At 36.6% G+C, this 12705-nt stretch overlaps 1 protein-coding gene across 1 annotated transcript; it reads right to left on the reverse strand.

The window, feature by feature from the left end:
- Nucleotides 1–241: 241 nt before the first annotated feature.
- On the reverse strand, nucleotides 242–2870 carry ccl25b (chemokine (C-C motif) ligand 25b). Its single transcript, XM_022200633.2, has 5 exons — nucleotides 2734–2870; nucleotides 2325–2414; nucleotides 1044–1161; nucleotides 734–867; nucleotides 242–634 (listed from the first exon to the last, which is right to left on the reverse strand). Exons 2-4 carry the CDS (start codon nucleotides 2386–2388, stop codon nucleotides 750–752), a joined length of 300 nt encoding a protein of 99 aa, XP_022056325.1. The 5' UTR covers nucleotides 2389–2414; nucleotides 2734–2870; the 3' UTR covers nucleotides 242–634; nucleotides 734–749.
- Nucleotides 2871–12705: the final 9835 nt, after the last annotated feature.

A 12705-nucleotide genomic window follows, 5' to 3' on the forward strand; every position in this document is an offset into this window, starting at 1 on the left:
CGCAAAGCCAATGAAAACTGGCTTTGTGCTCAGTGTACAGCAGAACAATTGTCTCAGGAGGCCAGTTTCATAATGTTGACAGATGGATCATGTGAATTAATGGCTCAAGCCGATGCCAAAAAAGCAAAGCGAGAGATTATTGCGCCACAGCGAAGCCTGCTTACAGTCGCTGGTGTCAGGTATTGACGGACTGATGTAGCTTTTCCTGATTGATTATCAACTGCTTAACAAAACCAGAGTCTTTCTTTGCATTTTGTTCTTTATTTGGAAAACACAAAGTACATTTAGAACGCTGATACAAAAATACAAGAATCTGGTATAAAAAAAACAACCTGTCAGCTTATCCCTAAAGCGTTTTTCTTACATTTATATCACATTTCAAAGCTGCCAAAGAGTGGCTCAATCCTAGCAGGCTCTACACATCACAGAGAAGTGAACAGTTTCATACTGATGGCTCACATATAAATGGATTCTGCTATACTGGCTATAGAATACAGTATGTTTGTGTATATTGTGAAAAATTGCATACATGATTTACATTCTCTGTCAGCAACAGGGAAAACGTAATCTTCAGAAACACGATCCATGTGGTTTAAGGTGACAGATGAGGCCCTCTCTTCTCTCGTTTCTCTCCCTTTAGACACACAAAAAACACGTTTTATGATGAGGAATGGTTGTTTAAAGGTCACCTGGGAGGCCATAAAGTGCATGTTGTGTAACTTTTTTTTTTAACCTTTTTTTCTTTAATCTTATTTTGTCCTTTCCACAATGGCCATCTTCTTCCTGTCCACATTGTTCATCTCCTTCTGCACCCAGGTGTCGTTGGGATTAGCACAGACGGTTCTTTGCTTCCTCCTCATCTGAAACCTGCACAAATCAGATTTAACATGCGTTTTAAAGCCTGGATCCGTCAGCAGGCAAGTCATTTCTTTTTCCACTCGTCTGTGCCAGTTTTTATTAGTTGGAGTTGTTTTTATTTATTTTTTTTTAACAATGCAAGAGAACAAAACACGAGGTCCAAAAAGTGAACATTGTCTACTCACACGGTGGCTCTGATGTTGCAATCTCCATCTGTTTCCTGCATCCTGTAGTCAACAATGTTCTTCTTCGCACCTTTTGGAAGGCCTTTGACATAGCCGAGGCAGCAGTTGTCATACGAGCCTAAAGAGACAGATAACAGTGAGGAGACTTACAGAGACATAAACTAACCCACTTGAAAACGTCGCTCCTGGGAAGGAATGAAGCAATAACTAGTGTGTGTGTGGGTGTCTGTGGACCTCCAGACCTTTAGCCCTGACAAAATCAAATGCTCGCCATTATCTGGGCTGTTATCATAATATTAACAGGAAATAGGCATTTTCTATTGTGAGTCTGGATTCATCTGCCAAGAGAACGTTTTTGCTGGAGCGTTTTAGGATTTGACAAGATCTGGAGGAAAGCCAGCATCGTCCTGGAAATCAGCTTTTCCTCTGCAGTTACATGTGCTTTGAATTACCATTTACTTAATGAAGTTTTTCAGTTGATTGCTCATAAAAAGTTAAATTGTTTCAAGAAATGTTCTCACATTCCTATTACCATAATCACAAACACAGGCTTTTAATTTGGTAAATTTAAACAATAAGGTGATTCAGTGTTCAGTAGATAAATGAAATCCTGACCTCAAGATGAAGAAAATCAAGATTTCAAGCCAATTTTGTCAAGTTACCTCAACTTAAATGTAGTTTTTAATCAACAAATGCAGAAATTTGAGTTTAAATTATACACAATATGAAGTTGATGCAACATTATGTCAAAAGAACTCATCAAAATCATATTTGCAACCTAAAAGTCAGTAAATTTCATTTGTTTCTTGCAGCCATGCATTTAATTAAGTGGTGGAAAAAGGTCCCTTTTATTACTTAGTCATGGCGAAAAGCATACATAAATTCCTCATGTGTGCTGTATTGTGCTGAGGGGGATTTTTTTTTAACCAGTGAAAATCGGCAGCTTTCCTCAGTCCAATGTGTTCTCTGTTTTCCAGTTCTGCCACCCCACAAAAGCCTTGACTGTTTGGCATGAAGTGTTGTGGTCGCAGGCTTTGACCAGAAGAATTCATCATGTTAAAGGGAGGAATTTTCGAGGAATTTTCTCACAATAGCAGCAAAATAATGTGAATTACGAAACCCAGCAGCAGCCACAATCCTGCTAATGCTTTAAGAGTGCAAATGTGCATGTTAACCACAAGAACATCCATTTGCTTGTAGAAAACAGTCAAACATCTGTGCAATCTATGTAAAATCTGCATTAGAGCTTGGTGTGAAACTAATCTGATTTGCTCTATTTACCTTGTGCCAGACTCAGGTACATGCAGGAGAAGAGCAGGAAGAAGACGAGAGCTTGAAACTTCATGGCTGCTGTTTTTGATGTGTTTCTCTCTGCAAAGATGAAAACGGAGTGAATGAAGAAAGCAGTGCAAAAAGCTAAATTGGAAGAAGAACATCCCCCTCTTTGACATTCATATGATGTTATCCATCGCAAACTCCTTCTGTTGTGCAAGAAAATGTTGTGCCTTTGACCCCCCCCCCCCCCCCCCCCCGATGGAAAATGTTTGCTTTCCAGCTGTGTGCAGATGTTTCTTCTCAAACTCTCCAGAGAAAACTGTTATCCCTGACCCCTCGTTAAACCCGGGACACACAATACATTTTTGGAATCGGGATTAGAAGAGCATGAAGACAAGCGTGCAGAGGAACGTACCTGTTCACATTCAGGACTTGACCGGCTGTCGTGGGAGGAGAGAACTTCAATCCAGAGCAGCTCGTGGCGGTTCGGAGCTCTTATGGTGCTCACACGTGGATTGTCTCCTCCCCGGACTCACACTCCAAACGTCTCTCCTCCTACTCTGGCATGTCAACACACACTTCAACAACTGCTCGGCACTATCAATGAATTCCTGAGTGCTTTTGCTGACTGAGACAAAGTGATTGTTAATGAGCGGCAACACACACACACACACACACACACACACACACACACACACACACACACATATCTCTGACAACTGATATCTTGATTTCCTTCATATCGTGTGTTCACTGACTCGTGCGCCGACGTGAAAGTGCCTCTGGAGATCTTATCTTTTCCTGGTGGTTTTTAAATATTTTTTAACGTTTACATTGAATGCTTCTTTTTATCTTTTCTGTTTTGTTGAATAGCAGATATCAACGGGTAAAAACATTCGAATAAAGAACTGATTTGCATACCAAAAAAACAGGCCAAAAATGTTTTGCATGTGGGATCCTGTCATAAATTGCTATTACATAAGAGAGGTTTATTCAATTTTGCTTTAAATTATAATGATTATCTTGTCAGGAAAGAGCTGTAAATGTTACACAGCAGATTTATTTTGTATTTGAGGTACTTAACCCTTCATTAAAGTGGAATTCAGCTCCACCAAAAACATCTTCCATATGCTTTTTGAAAACTGTTGCATATTCATGCAATCAAAACCTAAATTTAAACTAAAAATATCACTGTTCAGGTGTGAAACACATCCAATTTATTCTAGTCACCAGTACAATCCTTTAAATAAAATATTGAAGCCTGAGAAAAAAACAGGCTGAAACTGTTACATTTGTTTTTTCTGAAGTTCTAACAGTTCAGTCTAGTTTCAAACAAATCTAACTAATTGTACTTATGAGTAAAATCACTCCAAGAAAGTATTGATTAAAAACTGACTAAAACTGTTTTGAAGCTGCTTTTACAGGAATTTTATGATAAATTCAGAACCATTTCTGTACTAAAGGGATTTTATCATGTTAAATTGCAATTTTTAACCTATATTTGCAGAATCTTTCTTTTTTTCTTTAGATGATGCTCTACAATGTTTCATTATATGTCTAAAAAGTAGTTACTATTATAAATGCATTTTTAAAAATAACTTATATTACAGTAATTATCTTGGTAAAGAAGACTTCCTAACTGTTAAATAACGGCTTTATGCTGCACGTGTGGTACATAACTGCTGTTCTTTGCAGTTTTTGACTGTATAATATGAGTGATGTGGTAGCAGACTTTAACCAAAGGAATTCATCTTATTCAAAGTAGGAGTTATCTCACCATATTAAAGAAATAAGGATGAAGGAACTAGAAGTAGAATTTAATTCAACCGACACGACGTCCGTATGCCTTTTAGAAAACAGTTAAATATCTGTTCAGTCTAACTAAGGTAACTGTCATAGTTCTGGTGAGACACTCATCCATTCCGTTCTTACTAAATAGTAAAACAGGCCAAAGCCATTTCCCAACTGATTTTTTTTTTTCTCAAGTTTTTACAAGCAATTTGTGATGACTCCACTACCATGGCATTTTCTCATCTTAAACTACAGACTTTTATCATGACTCCAGTGTAAGCATACAAGTGATAAAACCAGGGAGTCGGACCAGAAGTATCTGAAGCTGATTCATCCCTAAAGAGTCACTGCAAAGGTTTCTGGAAAGATAACCGAGTCTTCCACGAAAAGACTCAGCTGATCTTGTGTTACTAAATCGATCCAGATGCACGACACCCCTCCAAAGTTGCTTTGTCCTGTGGCTTGTTGTACATCTTGTGCTGGTTACCCTCATCAATGCGCCTTACAGCTGCAACCGTTTACATACCAGCAGTGCTTCGAGCCTTATTCTTAAATAACAAGAAGTGTTCAGTCCATCATGATATATATACTTCACGGACCATTGTGTGCCTTGAGATGCCTTTTGTGTTGTTATTCATATGCGGGAAATTCTACATCTGTAAATTTACTGCGATGGTGCGTCTGTTATAATCATTCACAGCAGTGCTCTGATTGGTAAATGAATCATTCTAGTGAAGAAGAGAAGATATTTGTGTTTCTGTTGTTCAGCTGGTGGTGATTCGACCTTTGAACAAGTAATCCATGAGAATTTGTGGAAAAAGGCAAACAGCAGTGAAGAACGCCTGAGAAATATTAAAGGAACCAATAATTAAATCTTCTAAACAATCCCAAGATGCTGCTCTTAAAATATTCACTGAGGTTATGTCCCTTTGTCATCTTTTCCAAGTATTCTATGTTGGTATTTAGTTTGGCACGTATTAGTGGGGTTAGTCCCTGTCATTTCAGATACATGCATCTTCGTCACAAAAAACAATCAAGAATTTTGGTTAATATGACAGAATCTGCTGGGTTAAAAAAATGTACACACAGCAATGCTTATATTTGGTTAAATAAAACCAAATATGTCCAACACTCAATTTTCTGACTGATGATTTTTAGGTTGCAACTTGAATGTTCAGGTTTGGTGATGCACAAAGTTTTGTTAATCAGGTTTTCTTAGTGACGTGGCCTCTAAACTTCTCGTGAGTAGGTATGATTGACTACAGCTGGTGACTCATCTGAGCCTATTTAAATAGGATCTGTTTGATCCACTGATTAGACTCGGCCACAAACACTACGCTTTGAAAGTCCTAGGAGCTGAGTACGCATCTGAAAAAGAAAATCATGGACTTGAACAAGTCAGAAAAGTCACTTGGAGTCATTTCAAAGATGCTTAAAATCCCCAAATCATCTGTACAAACAATGCTTTGGCAGTATAAAGTTCATGGTCCAGTTGTGTCACCGCCACAGTCAGGAAGAAAACACAAACCTGCTGAGAGACAGTTGGTCAGGATGGCCAAGAGTCAACCAAGAATCATTGAAAAGCAGCTCTGCAATGAATGCTAAGCTGCAGTCAGTGTCCACGGTGTTTTACATCAACATGAGCTGAGAGGCTCCATGGAGAAGGAAGTTCTTCCTCTAGAAGCAGAACCTTAAAACTCCACTAAAGTTTGCTGCTGATCATATGAGGAAATAAAAGGCCTTCTGGAGGGAAGTTCTGTGGTCAGATGGAACAAAAACTGAGCAGTCTGGCCACAATTACCAAAGTGAGGACTTCAACCCCAAGCCTACTATCAAGCATGGTGGTGGCAGTATTATGATCTTGGATTAATTTGAATTAAATGGAATAATTAAGGAGAAGGATTATATCCACTTTCTTCAGGAAAATCTAAAATAATCATCCAGAAGTTGGATCTTGTATGTAGTTGGATGCTCTAATAAGAGAATGACCTCAAACACATCAGAAGTGATAAAGAAATGGCTAAATGAGATTAGAATTAAGGTTTTAGTCTCCTGAAAGTCCTGACTTAAACCACCTCATTTAGAACCTGTGGACTGTGATGACGAAAGCAATCTGTGTCAAAAAGACAACTAATCTGGTTAAACTGCACAAATTCTGTCAAAAAGATTGGTCAACGATACAACCAGAAGCTTATGGACTGGAAGTAAAAGCTGCTAATGGAGGTGAAAACGGCCCAGGGACATTTATCTGAATATACTGTATATTTTTTGCCCAGTAGATTTGATCATGTGTCCAGAAGACCTATAATTAAATCTATGAAAGAACCAAAATGCATGATTGTTTTCTGTGACAGAGATGCATGTGTTTCAATGATTCTGTTGTAGAAAATGAAAAGTTGTAGCAATGGGCTTGTTGTGGCATTAAGGGGTGATTGAACACGTTAAAAAGTCGGTGAATAGATGTGTAAAGCAGATTTTAGTACAAACAATGATAAGACTGGAAAACCCAATGTGTCAACAGAATGAATGCATACTCAAAATAATCCTGTGAAAACTGCAACCCAACGGAAGCCCATGGAGCCCATATATGGTGATAAAACTGGATTTTAAGGCCTCTCATTATCTGCACTCGTGAGTTGAAACCAACTGAGCTAAGCAGAAATAATGGTAAACTCGATGAGCCCTCAGTAGAGGGCAGAACCACGCCCTCTGCTGGCGAAAACCCTGTCCTCCCTATAGAAGTGATGCAATATGTATCAATTTGGATCATCCTACGTATATCCCTCCCTACTTCATCTGCTGACCTGTAACTCCACAGCTGAGCAGGGGACCTTAGACTGATCTTCAGTGCTAAGTTTGATTATCCTGACTTCAGCGGTTGCAGAGATATCAGACCGGACATAGCCACATACATACATACATACATACATACATACATACCCAGTCAGATACCGCACCGAATGCAATAACCCCGCCGACGTACCCGTCAGGCGTGGTTAACTAGCAGAACTATAACAGAGGAGGTGATTAAACTTTTGATGCGACTGCATCACACACATCCTGATTGGGTCTTAGGATGATGGGTTGTGGCTTTCCAGAATGAAAGAGGAGCATTTCGGAGAAGTTTGCAAGTTTTTCAGATATATAAGACGATTTAACGTTTTGTGCAGTCAGTTAAAATCTTCTGACCCCAATCTAAAAAGTTTGTGATCATCATGAAAACTCCCACTTTTATTCATGTGCTAACATAACTGCACAAGGGTTTTCTAATCATCAATGAGCCTTTCAGCACCATTAGCTAACACAATGTAGCATTAGAACACAGGAGTGATGGTTGCTGGAAATGTTCCTCTGTACCCCTATGGAGATATTCCATTAAAAATCAGCTGTTTCCAGCTAGAATAGTCATTTACCACATTAACAGTGTGGTCTAGGCTGTATGTCTGATTCATCTAATGTTGTTTTCATTTTTAAAAAAGTGCTTTTCTTTCAAAAATACCAACTTTTCGAAGTGACTCCAAACGTTTTACAAGTATATGTAAACTTTTCACAGATGTGTTGTATCATTTTGTTCAGAGTTTACTTATTTGTTATTTATGCCCAAACACTAAGCTTATGTAAAATGTTTTGACTGGCCGTTGAGACTTCTACATGTTTTCTGACCTGAGGATTTTTATCCCCAGAAAGAAGCACATATCATCTCAAGTGTTCAGCATGTCCACAAACAAAGCTACCACAGCCATGAGATTTGGTGCGAACACACACAAAACTGTTAGCAGCACATTCAAATTAGTGAATGGCTTCAGCAGTGGACACATTTTTAATTATTGGACCTCAAAAATTGGAAAAACGAGTGCAACATTTTCAAACAAGGTTGATTTTAGGGCTCCAGTATGTTCCTGTAAATGTATATGTGTGGATGTATTCATATTTCCTACTAAAAATACAGACTTTGATTTAACATTTTACCAATTTATGATTCTACTAACATCAGTACAATTTTATGTGGCAAGTATGGAAAGACAATATAACGTTTTTTTAAAAAATATTTTGACAAAATGGTGATGTTTAAGTGTCACTGCACTGACCTCTGTCTGAAGTGACCCAGATGTAACCTCCTCTGTGATTTAGGTGTCATAGTTTGGTGTTGTGTGGCGCATCTAAACCGAGAAGCTTTTAGAAAAACAACTGCTCCACCTCAGTGCAGGAGCCTCTTCAGAACATGTTCACCAGTCGCCTCAAGTGCAAAGCGTCACGTATAATTTATATTTGTATTTAATAGGAGGTGCTTTTGTTGATGTTTTCCAAAATTTCCGATGATACAGTTCAAGTGTTAAATATTTTGTTGGACTAAATGTACACGGCAGAATGTAAATACCTCCAAGATGCTCAAACTTCCAAATTCCTGGGGAAAAAAGCGCCCTCAGAGGACATGAACTCAGTGAAAAGTGTTTCTTTCTACAAAGTTTAAAAAAGCACGAGTGCCTCTTGATACTGTGGTCATTTCTGATCACTTTCAAATGAAACATAAACAGTGAACAATGCTGTAAATCTGTCCGGACAAGCTCTAAAAGCACTGCAGGCGGGTCTATGCGTCAAAACTGTAAGTCAAGAATGTTTTATTGATTCCTATTTAATACGATTTATCGCCAAAAGTGTTATATCATTATTACACACAGATGTGACTGTGGAACATCTCCTTCCAAATCCGCAGGCTTTAACATGTTCCTACAAATGCCTTCACTCTCTGTGAGATTTGAAGTCTTGACTGCAGGGATTTCCTGTCATTCTGCAAGAACATTAATGAGATCAAGCAGTTAGGTTGGGCGAGAGGGTTTGGCTGGCTGTCAGAGTTACATGGAAGCAGGGTCAGGACTCTGAGCAGCCGAGTTGAATTCTTCCTCCAAAATTGGGAACAATCTTCTTGCAGTGGCCCCTGCTTTGAGCTCAAGGGCATCATCGTCTCGAAAGGGAAACTGGACTCTCCAGTCTATTAAAAACCCACGCTCCTGTTCTCATATATAAATGGACTTGTTTCCCATATCTAGACTAAATATGTGTCTCCATCCAATTAAAAAAAATAAGATATGTAAGACCTCAGAAATGTTGACTCAAAATGAGAAAATCTAGCAATGTGACTTTAAAAAGATCAGGCTGCTGTAAAGACTTTCAGCATGAATGGAACAAAAAATGACACAAACATGATAAGTATGACAAAAAACAGACACAAAATGATGCCAATGGCACACAAAACAACAAAAGCCAGACATAAAATGACACAAACGAGACACAAAATATCCAAAAAAGACATAAAAGAGACATAAATCATCAAAATGTTGACACAAAATTGAACAAAAGGTACCCAAAATGGGAAAAAACAAAGACAAAATGTCTCAAACAAGACACAAAAACCAGAAATACCACGATATAACACAAAAACGAGACGCAAAGTGACACAAAACAGACACGACAAGACGCCAACAAGACACAAAATGACACAAATGAGACACAGAATGACACAAAAAGAGGCAAAATAGCTTGAAAAACAGACCCAAAATTACACAAATGATACCCATAATGACAAAAAGCAAAGACTAAATGACTTAAACAAGACACAAAAAACAGACAAAATAACATGAAGTAACACAAAACTGACACAAATGACAAAAATGAGACACAAAACAACAAACCCACACACAAATTGACAAACATGAGACGCAAAATGACCAAAACCTGACACAAAATGATGAAAACCTGACACAAAATGACAAACAAAAAAGACAGACAGGAAACAACATGAAAAACAGACATGAAGTAACACTAAAATGAGACACAAAGTGACAAAACACAGACATAATTTCACACCAGGGACACACAAAAAGACACAAAAGAGACACCAAACAACAAAAGCCGGACATAAAATGACAAAAATGGAGACAAAATGACAAAAGTGTGACACAAAATGACACAGAAACGAGACACACGGCGACAGAATAAACCTGAACGTGAAGCAGATAAATCAACCCACTGGTATTACTCACACTTTTCCTACTGTGATAACAATTAAACTTTCTATAACGCTGACAGTTTCAACACATTTAGTGACTAATGCGTATCAAAACAACTAAACTGAACAGGGTAGTCTAAGAGATAAGACGTGTCAGGAAGAGGCCTGGAGCAAACAGATATCATCCAACAGGTTTAGAACAAAGCACAAAGAAACGAGACAAGATTTCAAAATGTACTTTTACTTTCAATTCTGCACTCAAAGATGTTTAAGTCGGAGCTGCAAAGTGAACTTTAATTATCAGCAATAAAAGCAATCATTATGCATAATATCCTAATATTCTACATCATTACTATATCAGCAGGTTATAATTACAGATTCATTAACATGCAGCGTTTCAATGGAGTAGCCGGTTAAATTGGAGGTAATTATAATAATGTGCTGTGTCTAAGTGCTTAGAATTTTATATGCTTATTAAAGGGGTTTTTGTTCTGGATATTAAGATATTCAACAAGATATGAAGTCTTGAGTTGAAAATGTTATATTACATCCAAAATGCATAATGCATTTTAATCTTGTCATGTAAGTATGGAAATATTTGTACTTTTCATACAGCATGTGTGTCTTTCTCCTGGACTTTTGAAGTTGTAAAGACTGGGAAAAGTTACATAAATCAAAAGGCATGAAATTTCCACCCACCACTGTGTGCTTCAAGGTCCTGTCAGAATATATTAATAGTGTGAAAGTAATATTTGACATGGCTTCATTAAATATCTGAAGGTTACTGGACAAAGAAAGAAAACAAAAAGAAGAAAAGCTGATTCTGAAGGGGGTCAGGTGGGAGCGTTTTCAGATTTTGCTGTTTTAAACAGAATAGAAAACGCACATTAGTTACAGTGGTATACATGTGGTTTATAATGTAATTGAATATATTAGTTACAGTATTTCATATGTAATCGATAATGTTATTAAATGTTTTAATTACAGTGTTGCATATACAGTTTATAATGTTATTAAATGTAGTTGTCACAGTGTTATAGGTAGAGTTTATAATGTAATACATACTAAATGCATTATTTACAGTATTATTTCACGTGTTAGTTACAGTGTTATACATATAGTTCATAATATTATTAAATGTATTAGTTGCAGTATTATTTAATGTGTTAGTTATAGTAATATGTAATTTATAATGTTAAAAGCATGCGTTAATGTTTTTAAACGTATTAGTTACAGTGTTATACATGTAGTTTATTATGTTATTTGTAATGCTATTAAATAAAGTATTGTCCATATAGTTTATGAAGGAATGCTTTAATAGTATTATTATTAGTAGTTTATTAGTAGTTGAGAACATTATTAAATGCTTTAATTACAGTGTTATACATAAAGTTTACAATATTATCAAATATATTAATTACAGCATTATACATATAGTTTACAGTGTTATTAAATGCATTAGTTACACTATTATGTAATGGGTTATTTACAGTATCATATATAGCCTATAAGATTATTAGATATACTAATTGCAGTATTATTTAATGCATCATTACAGCATTGTAACAGTCAGACTCGGCTCCTGGTTTTACTGCAGAGCTTTGGCTCCACCTCGCGGTCTTCCAGGCAGGGGCGTATTTAGTCATTTGGGGGCCCATCAGACTCCCTTGCACGCTCTTCATCAGACAGATTTCTGTATTTATCTTCATGCTTGGTCGTGTAGTTGCGATTCAAATTATAATCTCTAAACACAGCGACCTGTGTCCACAGATTAAGCACACTGCTTTACCTTTGACTTCTGTAAAGAAATACTTGGCAGTCCATGACTTGTTGAAAACATGGCATTCGTTATCAACTTTTCTTTTCTTTTCTTTTTTAAAATATTTTATTGTGTATTATACATATTTACAGTGAATTTTAGATTTACATGTTATACAGACAGTTCATTCCGATCTTTTCGTTCTTTGGTTATAATATAACATTGCAAAAAATATATATATAATAAATAAACAAAACTAAACAAATTCTGACAATTACATCATGTACATGACATTCAAAAAGGCATTTAACAGAGGCATCACTTTAACAAAACAGTTCTTCGTAAATGTTCCATACTTCTATTGATTTTTTGTTTAAGTATTTCAATGACTGAAAGTAATGATTTATTTTGGCAAGTAATGATTTGGATGGTGGTTTGAAATTTGAGAATTTTGTTTTGTGGATGTAATACTTCCCAAAAAGAATAAATATATTCACAATTTTCTCTATTTTCCTGTTTGTATGATTATACACTGTTATAATATGATCTGTGTTTATCTTGACTGTGGTTAAAAGTTTCTGACTAAGATGGGATTCTACATCTTTCCATAATTTATTGGTTATAGGGCATGAAAAGAACAGGTGGATAATATCTTCAGTGCCACTTTGACAAAATGAACAGCTGGGATCTATATCGGTAAATTTTGAGATGGCTTTGTTTGTTGGATAATATCTATGAAGTATTTTGAAATGTGTTTCTCTTATTTTATTATTTAGACAGTACTGAAATGACTCCATCCATGTTTTTTTCCATTTAATATTTCGAAATTG

This window comes from Acanthochromis polyacanthus, chromosome 4 (genome assembly GCF_021347895.1).
Source record: "Acanthochromis polyacanthus isolate Apoly-LR-REF ecotype Palm Island chromosome 4, KAUST_Apoly_ChrSc, whole genome shotgun sequence".
NCBI classification, from domain to species: Eukaryota; Metazoa; Chordata; class Actinopteri; family Pomacentridae; genus Acanthochromis; species Acanthochromis polyacanthus.

Excerpts from the sequence above, each read along its gene's own strand:
- ccl25b (XM_022200633.2), bottom strand. The coding sequence starts at position 2,388 with ATGAAGTTTCAAGCTCTCGTCTTCTTCCTGCTCTTCTCCTGCATGTAC. Across the intron at positions 1,162-2,324 it reads GTACCTGAGTCTGGCACAAG|GCTCGTATGACAACTGCTGC; the intron begins GTAAATAGAGCA and ends CTGTCTCTTTAG. Across the intron at positions 868-1,043 it reads TGCAACATCAGAGCCACCGT|GTTTCAGATGAGGAGGAAGC; the intron begins GTGAGTAGACAA and ends TGATTTGTGCAG.